We start from the raw sequence: 22414 nt of genomic DNA, 5'->3' as shown, positions 1-22414 counted from the left end.
GCATAAGCTTTGACACTTTAAAAATTCACTGTTAAACTCTGAAACCTATTCCTACAGAACACAACAATTATTGAAGGATTCACACTGACTAAAATCAAACGAATACTGTTGCTTTAACTTAATTTTCTTTTGATAAAATATTCCACTCTTCTCCACCAAAAGTTTCTCTGTCATCATAGCATTAAGCAAATTGCTTCTCCTGTGCTACAGGAAAGAAATAAAATATATAATTTATTTTAAAAATATACATTTGATCTTACTACCAGAAAGAGTCTTGTAGGAATATGTGGAATATCCTGTTTGGTTTTGACTATACTAGTACATTCAACAGTGCCAGGGAATGCATCTCAGCACTCAAACTTGACTGCCTACACTGTCAAACTGCTGGAACAGACTCCAGTATGGTTTTGGCCCACGCAACCTCACATTTTCCCAAACAATTCCTGGGCACGACTTGTGGTTAGAGCAGGGTAGAGACCAGGCAATATTGGCAGCCTTCACAAACTACCTTGTTCAGAACGTTTAAAAGTTTAATAGTATGGATGTGAGTGGTTCTGTGCCAGCTGTTCTCAGTGTCAAATATTTACAAGCATGTTTAATTTAGTAGTATAGACACAGACATCGTGTCTAAATCGTGGAGCAAGTGTACTTTGAACTGTGCCAGCTCTGTGGATCTACTGGAGGGCAACACTGATTCCTCCTTCCTGTCCAAAGGAAACTTCAGTTGCATAGGAATGGTGCACACCAAAGTCTAACCTCAATATTCAGCCAGGATCTAGCCTGAAAAAATATATATATATTTTAGATAAATATTGGGGAGGGCTCCTAGGTTGCACAGTGTAATAGGTCCATTATGAGATCCAGAATTCATGAATCTACTTGCAGGTTAGGGAACAAGGCTACTGTGGAATAAAGTACTGTTGGCACAAAAAGGACTCCGGAGCAGCATGAAGAGAAGAATGACATCTGCTGTTACATGTACAGCTGAAGGGACAATGCTTTGGGTAATGACCAAGCATGCATGACAGGATGGTGACAGGCAAGAACAAACACCTAACATTGCTCTCAAGCTTCTCCATTCTATGCATGCAAACAAAAATATTATTGTATCTTTGCTGATTCACACATCCCTTATGCCCTCTCAAACTCCTGCATAACTGACACCATATTTTCTAAACTTTGAGAACTGAGACTCTGTATAAGCTGTATCACATCTCAGGGTGCACTTTTGCAAAACTCCCTCATAAAGATGTAACCGTTTAAGTTGTTTCAAGACCCAAATTTGTAGTGACACAACAGATGTACAGAGGAGGAATGCAGGCATGCAAATACTCAGCTTAGATCAAGTTACAAGTTCATCACTTTGCTTAGTAAGGGTCTTAATCTCTTAATTACAGGACAGTAGTTGCTACGAATTTTCATAAACTCAGGGTATCTTAATTAATTCATTTCCTTTTTCTTTGTGTACTTTTAAAACCAAATTATCCCAAGTTATCCCAGGTAAGTGGCTAGAGAGAGCAATGCACTGATACCATCCAGACATTGAATAATAAAACTTGTAATACATAATGAAGAATTAAAGTTCAAATAAAAATCATGACATTTTTACAAATAAAATTAAACACTGAAACAAGAAACAATGATGACTAAAATTTTCAGAATAGTTATTCAAAAACCTATTAGAATGACTGTCTAGAGTATCATGATAAGCTGGTTAAATATAAAAGCTTTCCTGCCAAACACAAAATTTGTTTTCCAACTAGCAGTTACTACAGAAAAGCTTAAGTAAAGCCTTCAGCTGTTTAGGTTAAGGAGCTACTGAACCCCAACATCCCCCAAAACCCAAAGACTATCAGCAAGTTTAAATAGTTCAGCTATGGGTCTGAGGTATTGTCTTCAATAAAATGAGTTAACTATCACGAGAAATTACAGTAATACACTAGACAAACAAAAGGATGTGTCTTTCGTTCTTCAAGAGAACACTAAAGGTTAATATGTCTCTATCAAAGGCAAATTTCGTTATTTTTATCTTTTTAAGACATCATCTACAAAAATGGCTTCCTTATCTACTACAATGGACACATTCTTAAGCATTCTTATGACAGTAGACTAAAATCAAACTAAACTCCTATTACTGTGATTGAATAAAAAAAAGCTTTTTCAGCAAAGCTGGTATTTTAACATGGACACCCTCTTCAACAACATAATAAACTAAAATATCTAACACAATTATTTTTAAGTGACAATATACAAGAATATACGTATCTAAACTCAGTAGTCATAACAGGCTACATTTGACTGTATCTAGGACTGTATCTGGGACTTAAAACATCAACTATATACACTACAAGCTTTCCCTGGTAAGGATAAACTGTAGGGTAGAATATGAACAGATTTCATACTAGGACTTCTAGACTTCCTTCTCACTCAACATCCATGTTATATGGCGAACAAAAATCTGATTATTGCAACCAGATGTAACTTATCTTTTTATTATCTCTATTCCACAGAGAGAAGAATTCCTGGAAAAGTTAATACTTTGTCCAATTGCATATCCCTGTTCAACTTCGAATATAGGAGGATTCCAGCTTTACTGACAGTCACTGCTATTTCACAGGCCATGGTTTCCCTAGGGTTAGCATTTATGTGTGCACTTTGAAGTATGATATATACAAGCAGACATGAAATACATGTAATGTAAGTTATCAGTTATTTTAACATGAAAGACAGATGGCATTTTAAAAGATAAAAGCCTTGATTAAATGGTACATTAAAATGCAACCATTAGAAGTACCTTAAAAATTATTTCATTTAATACAGGTACTGCTTATAATCAACAAGCAAACATAACAATTATGCCACAACAAAAACCACCGCTAGAATATTATAATTATTTAATAAAGTGAATAAATAGCTTACATAATGACTCTGTAGAAGAAATTTTAAGTAAGCAGAATGTGTATTAACTACCAAAATACAATTCGTCAAGGCCATCAGGAATGTAGGCTTTGCTAAGTATATCAGAACCTCATCTCAGAAGCAACATAAATAAAAAAGGCTAACACAATGCTAGCTCATTGGTTCAAAAAAGTCAGATCAACAACATGAATCATACACTATAGCAAAGCTCTCAGAAACTATCAAACTCTTAGCAACACAATGTTTAGACCACATCCATTCTTTTCAAAGTTTCTGAATTAGTAGCATTCAGATAACGATGACACTGTTTCTCAAACTTCCTTCTTCAGTGCAGGAGAGACACACAGGACACAGCACGCCCATGTACAGACAACACAAATGCCACCACCTTACCTGCAGACTGAGCACTGTAAAGGGAAGGATCGACTAGAGGAACATTCTGAGCAGCAGGCTGAATGGTGTTACTTGTCACTCCAGAAAATCAATGCAAAAAAATTGAACTTGGATTATTTTTACTTACAGACTTAAAAAGTAAGCAGACAAAACAAGAAAGCATAATAGGTAAACCAAATAACTAAATTATTTTTAAATTAAGCAGCCGATAGCTTTCCAATTCTGAAAGTTTATAACATTTTAAAACCCTCACTTCAGACTATGAATATTTTATAAAATAATACAGAAGAATATACAGGCTGTCATTCATTTTATCAATACAGTATTTCACAGAAATTTAATTTCAAGCATCAAAAAAAAAACCGAACAACAAAGCAAACACTTAGTCCAAAAGACACTGATTACCCTAGACATTGAGGAAAACCTGCTAAAGAAGACTAGGAATAAACTTTTACATCTGAAGTTTAAATTATACCTTTTAATATCAGTGGGAGTCTCCATTACTGTATTTTTAAAACCCTGTGCCTGCCATCTCAAACTTGCAAACCATCTCCTTCCTAATTCCTTTGAAAGCAATTGGTGAGAACAAAAAAACTAACTGGATTTAAAAGGGAAATGGTGATGCTAGAAGAAGAAACAGCACTTTACACTGTGAAGCATTCTTGAATTTGTGTTCACATTTTAGACACTCATTTCCATTATTCCAAAACTACATTTTTTGCAGTATGTCCAGAACATACCAGACTTACAAAGTTATTTCTACAACATCTGCTATGTCGGAAAGATGGTATAATCACTTTTCTAAATTATCTGTTATTTCATGGAATGATGGCTGTGGTTAAAACTATGTAATGCAAAGAAAAAAATGTATTCTAACAAGGTACATATTCCATAATTTTCAGATCCAGTAAAAACAAAGAGCTAAATGTTTATCTAGGCTGAATGTAAAAAAACAACAGTGTCCCCCTCCCAAACCCAAAAAACCCCACCTATCTGAAGGATTTCCCTTTGATAAAGCTGAAAAAAGAGCATCCTGAAGTTTTCATGAGGTGAAGCATTTTTAAAATGAGAAAGTAAAAGGAGGGGCTATGTGACAAAAACATCTCATATGTTCTGTGATATTAAAATGTAGCTGAACAATCAAAGGATCATCAGGATTTAAATCAAGAGCTTTAATTTTTCAGTCTTATTAAACATAATTAATTAAAAGGTAACATGAGGTGAAAAAGTTGCGTTCACAAATCATTTAATACAGCCTTTTTTTTTGTAAGGCAACTGGGAAGAACATTGAGTTTTTAAGAACTGGGTTTTTAGTCCAAAAATGACACAGAATAAAAAGCATGTAGGAGCCAATATGTTTAGCCGTAGGGACAAAATTTCCATTAACAATATTGTTTGAGGTCAATCACACTAAAGTACTTGTATGGGTAAACGAGCATACACCACATGGAAGAAGGGTATGAATGGCACATCAGGCATGACTGTTATAGTGATCTTGTTAACAGTTTCAACACTATGTTGGATATGTTCCCAGATAAAGAACAGCGGTCGATCTGCACAGGGAAAGCTAAATATGAAATGAAGTCATCTAATTTCATCTATCAAGGGAAAGATTCGAATAAATAGTGCTTTACAGTATAGATGTAGCAACACATGAACCCAGAGAAGAAAAAACACATTCTGTCTGCAGGAACATTCACTCTTTCCATCCGTACACATCTCTCTGGCAAAGTGCTCCAAAATATGAATTATGTATTTAAAAAAAAAATAAAAAAAATTTCTGATGGCATTTTTATGACGTTAATTTATGAAATTGCTTCTGCTATAGAATACCTATGTTATTCAGTTTATATGTAATAGAAAGAGGGCTAGAATTCACCTCTCAATAAGGGCATGGATTTCTTGTGTGTGATTGAGCCCTACCTGTGTTATGAGGTACTTCAGCTGGAGTGTTGGCTGGTGCATGGGCACCTGGTGGTATATGTATGCCAGTGTAATTACTAGACGGTATGTTGTTAGCTTCATACGTAGATGATGATGCTGGTTGAGTTGTTCCACTATGGACAGAAGATGACCCTGCTTCTTCCCTCTCAACATCTGCTAAGATAACACAAAATAGGAATTACTGTAACTCTTCTGTACAAACACTTTAAAAAATTAATCTTTCTTTTAAAAACTTCTTTCAAATTTTTCTTTTAAAACCTCTTTTCAAACTTGAATTGCCAGCACAGCATAACATAAAACATCCACCCAAACTGCAAACAGTTGATTTGACAAAGTAAAAAGCAACATACAATAGGATAGAGATCTAGAAACTCACTTTCAAAGACTTCTTCTGTTTAAACTGAAAGATCACCTCATTACTGGTGTGAATATAAGCAATATGTCTCATTACTACAGTCCCTCATACTTCCACGTACTGCATTCACAGTAGTTGAACAAGATACTACAAATATGAAGTAATCTATATTTTAATATATCCACAAACCAGAATATGGAAAATTGTATTTGCCTTACAAACTCTTCATAAAAATAAAGACAGTGCCAATCTTTCTATCCCGTATCAGTTAAACTAACCACAAATAAATAATAAAAAAGGGGAACTTTGGGAAAGTAATACCAAACAAGAAAATGAAATGCCGCTTAGCAGAGTCATAACTGTATCTAGAACACAGTATGTAATGCACTATAAGAATGAGGTTTAATATATTCCATAGCATGTACAAAGAGCATAGATACTATTTTTCAACCTAGTCATGTTATTAACGTTCTGGTCTGGTTTATTCAATGTTGCTTTGAAGGCTGCAAAAGTAATGGTCCAATTTTATTATGCTAAAGACCCAGTTAATTTAGAATATGGTTGATTTCTGCTCCTTAATTTGAATTCAGTTCAATTTTCTTTTACTATGTGTGTGTTCATCTGTATCAATAATGTCACACGGAATGAGCACAGTTTTGGGAACGGCTTTGTTAACTTTTAGTTCTTGAATGGGAAGAAAACAAATACAGGACCACAAAACTTCTGTGTGTCTGGAGCTGGCGAAAGAGATGCTTTTTCTTTATGAAATCCACATTGGTCTTCAACTACACAAGATTATGTGTTATGCAAACACCTCTCCTGCTTAATAATTAAACAGTCTACTATTACAAATATCAGAATTTTTTCCCATGTAAGGTCCTTTTCATCTCAGAAAAAGTTCAGGTTATTACCTTTACTAAAAATTACTAAACGCCTTCTAATTCACAATAATATTTAATACAATATAAGGCTATAATGCAGAGCAAAATCAACAGTGTTCTTGTTAGGACATTTTTTACCGGACATTAATGAATACACAGGTAAATAATATATTTTAGTTTATATTGAAAAGTGGTAGTAGTTTACTTTCATTCAGAACATCTGAGTATTACTACACAAATTCACAAATCCTTCAAATCCACAGTCTTAATATCAAGAATCTTTATCTAAAAGTATCAAAAAGCAAAGAAACCTAGAAGCAGAGTTCTGTTAGGAGTGTCAAGCACTGCTAGCAAAATTTAATATGAAAACACAGAACATGCTAAAATTTTGTATGTCTCTCTTGTGAAAATTACTTTCACTTGCTGCAACCAGTTATTCAAGCTGTGGTTTTATGAAGCTATTTCTGAAATACGCAAATGTATGGCAGACTTCTGGAAGACAAAGGATGTATTTTTTGCTAGTAACTCATCATACTGCAATATCATGTGGCTAAAATGTTTGGAAGTAAAATTAAATGTGTTAAAACACAACATGAGATTCAAAAGTAAACACTAGATATGCTACCTTTTAAATAATAACAATGATAGGAACAAGTAATTGGTTGAATGCTGTACTTTTCAGTGGTTTTGGTGCTAAGTAAAAAAAAATTCTGAAGACTATTTCGGAAAATAAAATTGTACATAAGATTAATGAAACAGTTAACACACAACACTAATCATGCTCTCTGAAGGTAAGGCTGCCCAAGTTTTTTTGTAACACTGTTATCAATTATCTATAGCTTGATCAAATTGTAGCCATAGAGTTGGATTTTTCATGTTGGGTGCCTGCTTGAAACCAGTACTTTGGAAAAGCTGTTGTAAAAATTACTAAGCCACTTTTGAAAACAAGGCAGTGGGAGAAAACATGCTTTCATTGTACTTAGTATCTCAATTTAGATAAATTACCTGTAAGTTCTTGTCCTGACTTAAACTGTTCATGCATTTATTCCATTATTTTGCCCCCTTGTGGCTTCCTGGTGCCCTTATCTGTCTCTTCAGTCCCATTCTGATTTATCTTTCCCTGCACAAGGACTTCACATCCCATATCTGCAACCCTTCGCCCCCATACTTGTGTCTGTCTTGCACTACCTCCCAATCTTCTCTCCAAGACACTCCCAGTTTCAGCTTCAAGCTTCCCCACTGGGTAAGCTTGGCCTCTAGTCACTTCAGTAAAAACGCAGTGCTCTAGGCAACACTGGCCATGGAAGGTACAAACTCAAATAGTTAAAGTCCGGCAATATGATAAACAAAAAAGCAATGGGAAAAAATGACCACTCTTAATAACAGTGTCAGTAACAGGCAAAAATCACAAAAGGGTAATATACTTTTTAATCAGGCATATCTATCAAGAGATCAAACTGAACTGTTTGATTTGATCATTATGCAATTGGTAAAGTTACACTGTATTAAACATAAAAGTAGCTTTGTTTAAATTAACTCCTCTTAGGTGTTTAAAGTGCTCAAATGTCATCAAAGCACTGTAACTATTATTTCCACAAAGTAAATACTTAAAATATTCTTTATCAAAGATTAAAGTATGAGAACCATTTTGAGATACGTGCTTGCAGTATTTGTGCAGACTTTTAACAGTAGTGCTGAACAGAAGGATTTCAGGCTGCTGGAAAAGAACGTTGAATTTAACAAACTGTTTTTAAGTTCTGTAGTTAGAACATCCATGACATTATTGAAAAACAAATCTTTTCCAGGGAACAGGAATGAACACTAGGAAAAATAGAGAATTAATTTATCATAAAGCAGTATTAACCTGGAATTTAAAGTGCCTTGCAATTTGCTTAAGGATGCTGAAATGAGGCTCTGAAACAGTGAAACAATTGTTTCACATTCAGTTACAGATCCAGCTGCATTTCTTGTCTTGGAACTGCATCAGCCTTTGTGCTTGGTTCCCAGCATAATGAATCCATATGCTCTTTGGATTTTCCTTAGAGCCACAGTATACCCAGACTATCTGTTTGTTTCAAGGTTTTTTTTAATTGTTATTTATTTATTGAAGGCAAGACTTTGTGGAATATGGTTGATGCCCCTGGCCCCATAACCAACAGTTCAAAGATAATTTCATGTAATAGCATTCCCTCGTCTAGTACAAGGAAGCACTGATCATGACTTAACTTCGGCAGCCCAGAGCACTAAATTTAAAACTAGCAATTTTTTTTATTCTTAAGGAGTTCAGACTCCTCCAGATCTATGGATTCCTATTTTATGGAGTTCACAAAATTAAAAAGGCAATACTTTTGGCATCGTCTATTAATTTGAATTTAAAAAACATTCTCCTCATTCTGTTGCACTGGTTTTCTCAAGCTGGAGTTGTTGCTAAAAGACGCACAATGGAAGGTTCTATTGAAACACTGTTTTTGCGTTCTCCTCCCAACTACCAAGATTGAGAAATGGACTCAAAAATCCATCAACTCTTGACATGGTGTTCATTCTACTAGTTGGGACTATACAGGTTTCCTGGAATTCTGCAGTATAAATGTACAATACATATTATGTATTGCAGTGAAAGTGGTGACATCTGATGTATTTTACTATGGCTATACTGTGACCATTTAGGAACTTTTCCATATTTGAAATTACATTTTTCATTTTTTTCCATTAGTATCAAATCTTCTTGGATGACCTAGGGCTACTGCTAAGTGACCTTTATGTGTACTCTAAGACTCATATTCCAACTGCATTAATAAATCAAGGGTGTTATTTTAAGGTTTTGATGGTGCATCCTGGCAAAACTATCCATAAATCCAACAGCAGAACTGCATAAAGCATGCCTACGTTACTATAAAAACATCTCTAAGAGTTACAGTATGGTTTTCAAGAATCACAAAGGAAATAACACTTTGGAAAAAAAAAGGTAATTTGTCAAGCTACAGAGACCTAGTTTCACTGTTTAAACAGACTTTTTCCACTTTTAAGGGGAGGAAGAAAATGAGCAAGCAGAAAGGAATGGGGAAGGTCCAGTCATCCATTCAAACAATGCTGCTTTTCTTCTCTTGATACACAAAGCAAGAATTGACATTTTTCTACTGATTCTTCTAATAAAAATTGATTTGCATAAAATTTTTGCCTTGGTTGTGTAAAGCATTATGGACACCTACACTACCAAGTTCATTTCCAAAAATAAATGTCAAGTAGTGTTTTTGATTTCATTGCTTAGAAAAAAAAAAAGGGTGTGAGAAATTCTCTTATTAAATGAAACACAATTCAACATATAAAAAGTTAATAACAAATTACAGATACTGCAGGCTCACTATGAATAAGGATGTCAAAATTTTGGCTCACTCAGCATTTGTGTCCCTTTAAAGTTGCATGTAGATAGACATAACTTGGTAATGTAAGCAACAGTCTTCACCTATTCACACTACCACTTGTAATGACCTGCAATGAACAGTAAGGATTTGAGTAAAGTCTGAATTCTATTTTCCGTTCTACAACAGTTTCTTCTGCAGCCTTCAGCAAATCAGTTATTTTTGCCTCCACATTAATAAAATGAAGAAAGACCCTATTTGTTGCTGCTGAGGAACAGTTATTGTTTCTACACAAGCTGGAGAGATGGTGACATTGTATTCTATTTTTTATCTGTAATGGTGCCCGCAGATATAAATGATAACAGCTTACACTGTAGAGAGCCACTTTTCACACTTTTTTGGCTAAATTTGAACCTCAGAAGCACTCTTATCTGGCCCTCTCCTCTTTCCAACCATTGATTCTCTTTTCTGTATAAAACGGAATGATATAAGAATTGTAAAAAGGCTGAAGGATTCCTTGCAGGTTACCTGGTCCAATTCCTCACTCATAGCAGCACTAACACAGATCATGCTGCTCTAGGCACAGAATGGCTGAGGTTGGAAGTGACCTCTTGAGACTATCTAGTCCAACCCCCCATTCCAGCATGGTCAGCTAGCATCAGTGGCCCAGGACTGTGTCTTATCAGGTTTTGAACATCTCCAAGGACAGAGATTCCCTAAACTCGTAACTTTACAGAACAGATTTAAAAGAAGGACTGTTGGTAGTGTTTAAGAAATGCACGGTTCTGGCCCAAAGATGACAATGTCTTCTCAGATAGTAGCTGTACTGAAAATTATAATCTCCACTACAGAAGGAAGAAAAAAAAATATTTAATAAGTCAATCAAAAAGTAAGGTGCAATAAAAGTCACAGCAGGAGAAGCAGAAAAGCAAAAGCAGAAGGCGGCTCATCATGTATGGAATATTAAACAGGGAAGCAACGCCTCCTGTAGGGTGCTCCCTGGAGAACTCTGCCTACCACCATTTTGGTCTTTTAAAAAGAAAACGGAAACACGTACCGAAGCTCTCCCCTTCCATTCCAATAGGCCCAGGCTGAGGAGTCTCCCCATTCTTCAAGCAGTTGTGAATGTACGCTGCCTTCCACCTGGCGTACTTCCTGTGCTGGACGTTCTGGGGAAAAGAAAAAGCCAGACATTTTAACCACTCACTTCTGTGAACTAATGCATTCAAAACAGAAATATAAGCGGGTTTTACTGCCCGAGAAGAAATTATAAAACTAAACTGCTTTCTCTGCTATCATTTGATATCCTTTTAAAGATAACCAACAGACGTTAAATTAATCAGTGAATTAAAAAAAAAACAAAAACAGAAAGAACAGCTCTAACAGGATCTCAGCATGAAAGGAAAAGGTAGAGATCTGCAATTAGTGCAGCATGCCAGGAAAAGGAAAAAAATCATACCAGGACCAACTAGTATGAAAGACAGAGTACTCTATGTATTAATTGCTAATGTGAAATAATAACGAAAACTTCCTATCTCCACTATCTTAGATGATTATTTACTTTAGAGATAAATATCTGAAACCTAAAATGCTACTCCTACTGATCAATATTATAAAAGCTTTTCGAATTACATGATTTTAAATTTTAAAAGTGTACTTAAGAGCATGAATACAGAAATGCTGCTGTAGTTGCAGATTAATGTAGTGTGTGCCTGATATTCTAGGACATACAATATTTCGATTTAATGTCTTCAAAACTTAGCTAAAAATCAGATGAAGGACTTTAGCAATACATAAACTACCTACAGAGTGAGGGGTTATGATAATAACTACTTTATGTAAACTTTATATAAACTGGTAATGACAAGTTTAATAGTTCATTTATTAGAAAAAATATTAATACTTCTCAAAAAATTTCTTACTACACTGACAGTCAATATAATTTTGTCAAATTTCATCTTCTGAAATTGTGTCAATGTCAAGCAATGGCAGTGAGAAGTGACTCTGCTGCTTGCCTTTCTGGTTCAATTTTCATGGTAACAGTTTGAAATTGAAAAACTGTGGCAGTAACTTCAGTATTATTAAAAAAGACCCACAACCAGCCAACCAAAAAACCAACCAACCAACCAACCCCACATGATTTTTCACTATTTTCAGTTTCAGGGAAAAAGGAATTAAGAAAAACGATCTTACTTGGGTTTTCACAGATTCTTCTTTTCACAAAACATGAGTGATTGAAATAAAAGGTAATCTCAATTATTTTGAGATTTTCCATTTCATTTTTAAAAAGATACTTTACTGTTCTTAGGTACAACTTTAATATGTCAAAACATGAAATGAAGATGGGCCACTTTATATCTCTTAAGACTGTTACATCAGTGTTTTTTTAATCCAGGAAGAGCTCTCAAATCTTAAGAGAAATCTTAAACTGATTATGCAAATCAACTACTTCATCAAAAGTTATAAAAGAAATAAACAGATCTGACATTTATGAGATAATATATTTCAAGGAACAAGGCTGAATATAAACAGAGATGAGAAATGTGGAAGGATGAGTGGAATAATTTGGCTAAGTGAACAATGCAGGTTGGCAGCGTGTTTCACATCAACATCATCACCTGTAAGGGATTGGTGAACCCCAGTTTCCACTGTAATAATCACAGGTAATGTGGCTTGGAAACCGAGGTAGATGGAATGATCTCTCTTTAAAAGTCCTGACTGAAATTACATCAAATATTTCTGAGAATTAATAAACTAAAATTCCAAATTATACTTCACAAAGTCTATTGCACTGTATCTAGAATATGGCAGAGAGCAACAGCATAACAGATACCGCCAGCTTAGTAGCATAAGCGTGGAAGCCTGTAACACTCAAGCATGTGAGAAAAAAAAAAAATAAAAAAATCTTTGTAGATTATCTGTGTGGATTTAGGTGTCCTGAGACATATTCAGCACTCACTTGATCAGCACTTCCTGATTTTGTCTCAGACTGTTTAGCATCATTGCTGTATCATATTTATTTTTCTAGGTATTTCAATCTTCCTTTACCAATCTTTCAGACTTATCTTCACGAGTCAGTAGTAGCTTTCTCTAATTTTTTTTCTTTGCCAGAGGTTATCAACTACACCATTACATTTTTAAAATGAACCCTTCAGTTAATTTAGCAAGGAACCCCCACTTCTAATTTTCAGAACAAAGGATACTTATATTAACAGTACTTGCTCCTCTATATCTGAGATTAATTCTTCTGTGGGGCATGAATAAGAGACAGCAGCTCATCACTCACCTAACAGAAAAGGTTGTTTTAAAACAGACCAAGAGATTATTGTGGTGTGCCTTAATAAAAGTAATCATGATCTTGTTCAGCCAATTCTAGAATACTTATTTGATTAAAAAATTACCTGCCAAGAAAAGCACTTTTTTAGTTACTTTAGTAGATTATTTTTTTAATTAAAACATTTATGTCCTAATGACCAGATAGTAAGCCATTTTTATGAGGTAAATTCATAACCTTCCAACTTAGCACACTAACTTTTAAAAGTGGGGTTTGTTGCAAACCCAAAAATTTTTATTCTAACTAAAACTGTACACAATTCCACCTCGATTACTAGCACCAAAGTTCTTGCTTGCAGGGTGAAAAAAGTGAAGGTGGAAAAAGCCACGAACCTTCCATAGTTTTTCCCCATAATCATTCCTACTTGCTCAATGCAATGCTATGTGTCCCACAGTAATAATCTGACTTTGAATTTCTGATAATAAAGTCATGAAGCACCTTCTAACAAAAAAGTTATCTAACGTTTCACACGTAATTGATTTGAAATACTTAACACAATTCATTTTGACTTATTAACGTGTATTTGGCTACACAATTAGAACGTATGTTCTTTGAAGTTCATATTCAACAAATCATAAAAACTTTACAGAACTTGAACAACAACTTCCACCTGTGCTAGGAAAAGCAATCAGATAATACACTGATATTCCTCACACTTACCTCTTCAGAGAGCTCCCCAAATACTGTTAGAACATCTATCAGGAGACTTGCAGTATAAAAGGACTTGATCATGTTTCTGTAAAAAGAAAACATTTCACTAAATTAGTAATGTCAGTATCTCAGGATTTTAGAAGTTGGTGTTTTAGAACATACTGGATTATTTCAAACCAATCATCACTAATTTTTTTTCTTTCAATCTGGTGTTACAGATCTTACTTCTCAATGTTTAAATTTAGCAATATATTGGCTAGTCTCCTGACAACTATGCAGAAAGTTCTCAGTATTTTTTAAAGCTGGTCAAATGTTCTGCATTTAGTTTCTTGTTTGGAATGTTCAATATAGGACATAGGACATCCTGTATTATCTTAGAAAAAGCCTAGCAAAGCCACTAACATGCTGTAGTAATTGCTGTAAATCAAACTACAAAATATATCATAACAACTATTTTAATATCACTGGGCAGTAGAAACTATAAAATGCTTTATGTCAAGCTCAATATTAGCCCGGGGTTTTACAAGGCTTCCCAGTGGGTGACCAACCTCTTAGACAACACAAGGAGGAGGATACCAGAGTTAATGCATGAAGCTAGAGACAAGTAGTAACAACTCAAGTTTTATAAAAGAGAAATGAATGTATTCAAGCCCAGTTCTTCTTTCCAGACAAATTAAAGAGAGTTTGGATATTCAAATTTCCTGACCAGTACCTTAATTCAGATAACAAACCCAAAGTTTTTCACCTACTTATGAAATTGCCCAGCTCTGTCTTCATTGTCTGCATACAAAAACATTTTCAAAGCATAATTCTCCACATGAGCAGAACCAACAATTTCCTGAGTAATTGCTTCATTATCACCAAATTGCTTTTTCATCTGAAAAAAGTCAAAAAACCCCACATTAATTACCTATTAGACCCTAGCAATTCTGCAATCTAATTCAAACACAAGCAGAAGCTGCTGATTCAGACAAAGCTAAGCACAATTTTAAAAAGAAACAACACATACTTTAATTATTTTACAAATCTCCAGCTTCTAACATAACAAATACTAAAAGTAGCATGCTTAAGAGGCAGCGTATTCTTTTTGGAGGGAGAAATATTATGAATAAGTAACCCCGAATGTCATCTTCAATCACAAAACACTTGAAAAAACCCACAAACCAAAATAACTAATCTCTTAAAAATGAACACAACTACAAGATTGTGAAGGAATAGTTACAGATATTTTTCACCTTATTACCCAAAAAACCAAACACAGAATGACAGAATCACACAGAATCACAGAATGTTAGGGATTGGAAGGGACCTCAAAAGATCATCTAGTCCAATCCCCCTGCTGGAGCAGGAACACCTAGATGAGGTTACACAGGAAGGCGTCCAGGCAGGTCTTGAATGTCTCCAGAGTAGGAGACTTCACAACCTCCCTGGGCAGCCTGTCCAGGTGTTCTGTTACCCTCACTGAGAAGAAGTTTCTTGTCAAATTTAAGTGGAACCTCTTGTGTTCCAAATTGAACTCATTTCCCCTTGTCCTACTGTTGGTTGTCACCAAGAAGAGCCTGGCTCAATCCTCATGACACTCACCCTTTATATATTTGCAAACATTAATAAGGTCACCTCTCAGTCTCCTCCTCTCCAGGCTAAAGAGACCCAGCTCCCTCAGCCTTTCCTCATAAGGGAGATGCTCCACTCCCTTCATCATCTTTGTTGCCCTGTGCTGAACTCTCTCCAGCAGTTCCCTGTCCTTCTTGAACTGAGCAGCCCAGCACTGGACACAATATTCCAGATGTGGTCTCATCAGGGCAGAGTAGAGAGGAAGGAGAACCTCTCTTGACCAACTAACCACACCCCTTCTAATACACCCCAGGATGCCATTGGCCTTCCTGGCCACAAGGGCACAGTGCTGGCTCATGGTCATCCTGCTGTCCACCAGGACTCACAGGTCCTTTTCCCCTACACTGCTCTCTGATAGGTCACTCCTCAACCTATACTGGAACCTGGGGTTGTTCTTACCCAGATGCAAGACTCTACACTTTCCCTTGTTATATTTCACTAAATTTTTCCCCACCCAACTCTCCAGCCTGTCCAGGTCTCGCTGGATGGCAGCACAGCCTTCTTGCGTGTAAGCCACTCCTCCCAGCTTGGTGTCATCACCAAACTTACTGATAGTACACTATTCCCTCGTCCAAATCGTTGGTGAATGTATTGAATAATACAGGCCCCAGTACTGAGCCTTGCAGCACTCCACTAGATACTGGCCTCCAACTAGGCTCCGGCCCATTGACCACGACTCTCTGGCTTCTTTCTTTCAGCCAGTTCGCAGTCCACCTCACTACTAAATCATCCGGACCACACTCCCTCAGTTTAGCTATGAGAATGCTGTGGGAGACTGTGTCAAATGCTTTACTGAAGTCAAGGTAGACCACATCCACCGCCCTGCCATCATCTATCCACCTCGTTATATCTTCATAAAAGGCTAAGAGGTTGGTCAAGCACGACTTCTCCTTGGTGAAGCCATGCTGACTGCCTCTAATGACGCTCTTATCCTTGATGTGCCTTGAGATGGTACCAAGGATAAGTCGTTCCATCAGTTTCCCAGGGATGGAGGTGAGGCTGACCAGTCTATAGTTACCTGGGTCCTCCTTCTTGCCCTTTTTGAAGACTAGAGTGACATTTGCTTTCCTCCAGTCCTCAGGCGTCTCTCTCAAGACTTGGCCAAGATGATAGAGAGTGGTCCAGCAATTACTTCAGCCAGCTCCCTCAGCACCCGCGGGTGCATCCCATCCGGACCCATGGATTTATGGATGTCCAGACTGCCTAATTGCTCCCTAAACCAGTCACCACCAACCGAGGCAAACTCCTCCATTGTCCTGCCTTTCTCTAGGGCCTCAGTGGTACAAGGCTCCTCAGGAAAGCCTCTGGCAGAGCAGACAAAGAAGGCATTCATTAACTCTGCCTTCTCTGTATCTTCTGTCACCAGGGCACCCACCTCATTCATCAGTGGGTCTACATTGCCTCTGGTGTTACTTTTATCTGCTACATATTGGAAAAAGCTCTTCCTGTTGTCCTTGACCCCTCTCGCCAGGTTCAATTCTAAGGAGGCCTTAGATTTCCTAGTTGCCTCCCTACACCCTCTGACAACAGCCTTATATTCTTCCCAAGTGGCCAGCCCCTCCTTCCACAATCTATAAACTCTCCTCTTCCACTTGAGCTTACCCAGCAGTTCCCTGTCTAACCACGCAGGTCTCCTGGCTCCCTTCCTTGACTGCCTACGTGTCCGGATGCTCTGATCTTGAGTCTGGTGGAAGCAGTCCCTGAACACTAACCAACTATCTTGGGCCCCTTTTCCTTCAAGCAGCCTTGCCCAAGGGATTTCCCATAGCAATTGCTTGAAAAGGCCCAAGTTTGCCCTGCTGAGGTCCAGGGTTGCAATTCTGCTTGCTATTCTGTTCCTGCCACACAAGATCCTGAACTTCACCATTTCATGGTCACTGCAACCAAGGCAGCCCTCGACCTTTACCGCTTCAACCAGACCCTTCTTGTTAGTGAGGATGAGGTCCAGCAGTGCACCTCTCCTAGTCAGCTCCTCCACCCTTTGCATCAGGAAGTTATTGTCAAGGCACTGGAGGAACCTCCTAGACTGTGGCTGGCTGGGCAAGTAGTCCTTCCAGCAAACATCAGGGAAGTTAAAATCCCCCACCATAACCAGGGCCTGTGACTGTGAGGCTGCTCTCAGCTGTCTGTAGAAGGCCTCATCAACTTTCTCACCCTGATCTGGTGGCCTGTAATATACACCCACAACAGTATCACCCCTGCCAGCCTGTTCTTTATTTTTCACCCATAGACTCTCAACTCGCCCCTCATCCGTGCCTGGACAATACTCAATACATTGTAGTTGCTCTCTCACGTAAAGAGCAATTCCACCACCACGCCTGGCTAGCCTGTCTTTCCTGAAAAGGGCATAGCCATCCATGACCACATTCCAGTCACGTGGTCACGTGTGCTGTCCCACCATGTCTCTGTAATTGCCACCAGGTCATAATCTCCTGACCAAACACAGGTTTCTAACTCCTCCTGCTTATTCCCCATGCTGCATGCATTGGTGTACAGGCATTTCAGAGAGTAAGCTGAGCACACCAATTTCACCCTAGGGGTATGCGAGGCCTCCCAGCCTTCATCAACAGTCTGCAGCCTGCGTCAGGATTCTACCCAGTCCAATTGATAAAGTAATGCACACTTTATAAAGATACTGTAGGTCAGACTGATCATGTATCTTCTCTTTTGTAAGGTTATTTCACTGCAGTTCATTACATCTTTCCAAGTATCTGAGCCCTACCTTGACAGGTTTAGAGACTTACAGATTTACTGTAATTTTCAGTGTAAGCAGTGTACACTAATTCAATGACCTCTTTTCAAAGACATTAGAGTACAAGAATCCTCAGGTTTCCTACTAAAAGTCAGTAAAGCAAACAACCCTCTAACTGTTACAACAGGTGGATTTACAGCTTCTGAATAGGCTTACTGTTCACACATAAGGAAATCTCAGGTTATCCTTAGAGTACAAAAACAGAAACACTGCATGATACTAACCTGCAGCTTTTATTTTGCCAAAAAATTTTAAAACAATCTCTGAATAGCAGTTATTTTTCATTGTGTGTGTGAAGGAAATTTAATCATGCAGGCTGCATTTCCATATTTTTTAGATCGCTGCCAACTTTTTAATACATAGAATGTTGCCAGGAAAGTTACTTGATTTCAGTAGTGAAATATAAACCTTCCAAATAGAATTTTGAATTTGAAGACTTTTGCCAAACTCATACTCCACACAGTTTTAAAAATGTATTTCTGTTTTAGAAAGTGTAATTGTTTTTCTTGTGAGTATACCACAATTTATAAGTTATATAACTGAAATGAAACACTGAAGCTGAGGAAGATAATTATTTGTTTATACAGGGTGTTTTAAAAAGATAGACCCAATTTCAAAGCAGTGTATTTCACAATGGCAACATGTTACAATTACACAATTTTACAAAACGTTTAATGAGTTATCAAGCAGTAATCATTTGAAACTCTATACCCAGCCCTTTCCAGAGGTAAGTTTCATTCATGGGCGGTTGGTGGTTCCAGAGACATAGTGATTTCAAGTTGGGTCCATTTTCTTGAAACACCCTGTATATGTGTATTTCATCAGGCTATGCATACACCTTACACTCAGAAAATAACTTATTACTATACATGATCTGATGTGCAATGGACACGATTTCAAACACACAAATGACAGTCATATATGCTTCTAAAAATATTAAAGTTAACCAAGTTGTTTACTTTTGAAACTACCCTTCACACAGTCTGTGATTCAGTGCAGCCATACTGATGTTTTAAATGATGATTCATGATCTGAACCTAAAATCATGCAAATTTGGTTTAATTTTACTAAAAACTTCTAAATAAACAGTCACCTATTGGAAAACCAAAACAACACAATCATACGTAAAAATATTTCTGACAGAAATATGCATTTTGGATACAAAATCACTGTGTTTAATTAATTCACATATTTGGAATATTATGAAGTTTCTTGCAAAGAACACATCTGATAATTTCCAGATATATCTACACAGTTTATTCTTTGCTACCATAAATTTCCGTATTGTTTGTAAGCTTCTGTCTTGATCTCTGAAGTAATCAATTGTGGCAACACACAGAAAGCTGTGAGAAACACTTAGCCCAGACCTGCAACACCTCTTTGTGCCCCCTCCTGGTTAATGGCTGGCTGCTATTGAATTACTGTGGAGGTCCAACCTCTCTACATACAGTCCTAAAATTACATTTGGCCCCAGTGAAAACGAGTTTGACACCCCTGCTGTATAAGATCTGCTTAAAAGTTCTCTCTCCATCCTTCCACCACTCGGCTATGTAGAATGAACTCCAATACCTGAGCACCAGTTGACACACAGACAATCTTATCAGTAACTGAAAGATGAGACCATGGATTTCTGCTGATTTTCTAGTCTTTCCAAATTTGAAATTAAAGGGGTAACTGAACACTGCAGACAGATTAACTGCTGCAGTACCACAATGGATCAAATACATTTTAACAATTCTTAGGGAATAAAGAGAAATATCTTTCAGAGTTTTAATCACCTCTTCTGCCACCTTGCTTTTGAGTGTGAAAATCAGACCAATTATAGATATTAAAATTTGATGAAATAACACACCAAGAGGTCACTGTACACTGGATTTTCCATTGTGTTCTGGTTTTGGCTGAGATAAAGTTAATTTTCTTCATAGCAGCTAAAAAATCAGAGATAAAACATAGCAAGAAGCACAAGGTACGAGTAAGAGACAAGTGGTTCACAGAATCACAGAATCGACTGGGTTGGAAAAGACCTCAGAGATCATCGAGTCCAACCCTTGGTCCAACTCTAGTCCGTTTACTAGATCATGGCACTAAGTGCCATGTCCAATCTCAGTTTAAAAACCTCTAGGGACGGCGAGTCCACCACCTCCCTGGGCAGGCCATTCCAATGCCTGACCACTCTCTCTGTAAAGAATTTCTTTCTAATATCCAGCCTAAATTTCCCCTGGCAGAGTTTAAGCCCATGCCCCCTTGTCCTATTGCTAACTGCCTGGGAGAAGAGACCAATCCTCACCTGGCTATAACTTCCCTTCAGGTAGTTATAGAGAGTGATGAGGTCACCTCTAAGCCTCCTCTTCTCTAGACTAAACAACCCCAGCTCCCTCAGCCTCTGCCCATAGGTCTTATGTTCAAGTCCCTTCACCAGTCGTGTTGCTCTTCTCTGGACCCGCTCCAGCACTTCAATGTCTTTCCTGAACTGAGGGGCCCAGAACTGAACACAATACTCCAGGTGTGGCCTCACCAATGCAGAGTACAGGGGAAGGATCACTTCCCTTGTCCTGCTGACCACGCTGTTTTTGATACAGGACAGGATATCGTTGGCCTTCTTGGCCACCTGGGCACACTGTTGGCTCATGTTGAGCTTCCTGTCAATTAGCACCCCCAGGTCCCTTTCTGTCTGACTGCTCTCCAGCCACTCTGCGCCCAGCCTGTAGCGCTGCAGGGGGTTGTTGTGACCAAAGTGCAGCACCCAGCACTTGGCCTTATTGAACTTCATCCCATTGGAATCAGCCCATTTTTCCAGTCTATCCAGATCCCTCTGCAGAGCCCTCCTGCCTTCCAGCAGGTCGACACTCCCTCCCAGCTTGGTGTCATCAGCAAATTTGCTGATGATGGTCTCAATCCCCTCATCTAAATCGTCAATAAAGATGTTAAACAGGACTGGACCCAACACTGACCCCTGGGGAACACCACTAGTGACTGGCCGCCAGCTGGATGCAGCCCCATTCACCAGCACTCTCTGGGCCCGGCCCTCCAGCCAGTTCTTAACCCAGCGTAGAGTACACTTGTCCAAGCCATGGGCTACCAGCTTTTGCAAGAGTATATTATGGGAGACAGTGTCAAAGGCCTTGCTGAAGTCCAGATGTTTCATTTTTTTTCTGAAGAACTAAAGGCTGTTGCACTAGTTTCACACAAACTCTTCAGGCATTGCTATGGCTTGTTTTTAGATATAATCATTAATGCTGAACACAAAAAGAACCGCTGCTTCATTCTTGAACGCTCCTTTCTGCTCCGAATAAGCACTTAAACCTTAAAATTCACACACTGCTTACTTTGAGATTATTAAAAACTACACCATATGAACACAAATAGCTCCTGGAACTCAATCTGACCATCTATACAATTACTTTCTTGGTTGTTTGCTCTTTAATACCACCAGGTCTACTCAAAAGAGCGTGGCATAGCTATCTCTTACCCACACAGATAAGACCATGCTTACAAGAATTCATGGTATAAGATCCCCAATCTCTAACAGAGGATATGATCGAAAGTAGCTTAATCTTTCAGAGAATGTTTTAAAAAACTCCCTGGGTACAACAGGTTAGGTAAAAAATTTCAAAAGCACCAAGGACTAGGCTAGCCAGTCTCATAGCAGTGAAAATAACTCTCACAGACTTCAAGGAATCAAAGATAAATCAACTTAAAAAGTCATCTAGAACTACATTTATTTAGTAATGAATTATAATTTCTCATGAGAATATGTAAAAATAAAGTATCGCAATTTATGTTGTCTTGGCAAAACATTATGAGAAATGTCTGTTGTATGAAATTTTAATTATGTTTGTGCATGCGTATGTAAACATACATACACATATGGCTTTATGTTCTTTCAATCCTTCTGCCAATTTATTACATACAATTTAAATTCATACAGTATGCCTGCATACAGAATCATTGCATCAATGACTGACGACAGAGGAAAGATAATATTTGCAGAAGCTTAAATAAAAATTAAAGTAACAATGAATCATTTTAGAGAAAAGCAATAAACTCTACTTACAGCTTCCAACTGATCCATAAGTTTGGATAAAAATTTACGGCATTCTGGGGTTTTACTGTCAATCTTCATCCCTGTTTGCATTGCATACAAACGACCTTTAAAGGAGACAAAACACACCAAAAAATCGTGATAGATTATCTAAAGCGAAGCCCATAAGC

At 37.5% G+C, this 22414-nt stretch overlaps 1 protein-coding gene across 8 annotated transcripts in view; it reads right to left on the bottom strand.

Annotated features, from left to right (window-relative positions):
* The window catches only part of VTA1 (vesicle trafficking 1), a 39168-nt gene that overhangs the window by 5005 nt on the left and 11749 nt on the right, over positions 1 to 22414 (bottom strand). For 4 of the 8 annotated variants that reach the window (XM_065057216.1, XM_065057212.1, XM_065057219.1 and 1 more), the window contains 6 exons: positions 22257 to 22351; positions 14586 to 14713; positions 13846 to 13921; positions 10909 to 11020; positions 5237 to 5412; positions 3313 to 3394 (listed from right to left, as the gene is read on the bottom strand). In XM_065057216.1, coding sequence (XP_064913288.1) covers positions 3313 to 3394; positions 5237 to 5412; positions 10909 to 11020; positions 13846 to 13921; positions 14586 to 14713; positions 22257 to 22351 — 669 coding nt within the window. Of the gene's footprint in view, positions 1 to 3312; positions 3395 to 5235; positions 5413 to 10908; positions 11021 to 13845; positions 13922 to 14585; positions 14714 to 22256; positions 22352 to 22414 lie in introns of all 8 variants that reach the window. The other 4 variants (XM_065057218.1, XM_065057214.1, XM_065057215.1 and 1 more) reach the window with 3 other exon arrangements.

Source organism: Columba livia, chromosome 3 (genome assembly GCF_036013475.1).
Source record: "Columba livia isolate bColLiv1 breed racing homer chromosome 3, bColLiv1.pat.W.v2, whole genome shotgun sequence".
NCBI lineage: Eukaryota > Metazoa > Chordata > Aves > Columbiformes > Columbidae > Columba > Columba livia.
This window is presented reverse-complemented; position numbering and strand designations above follow the sequence as displayed.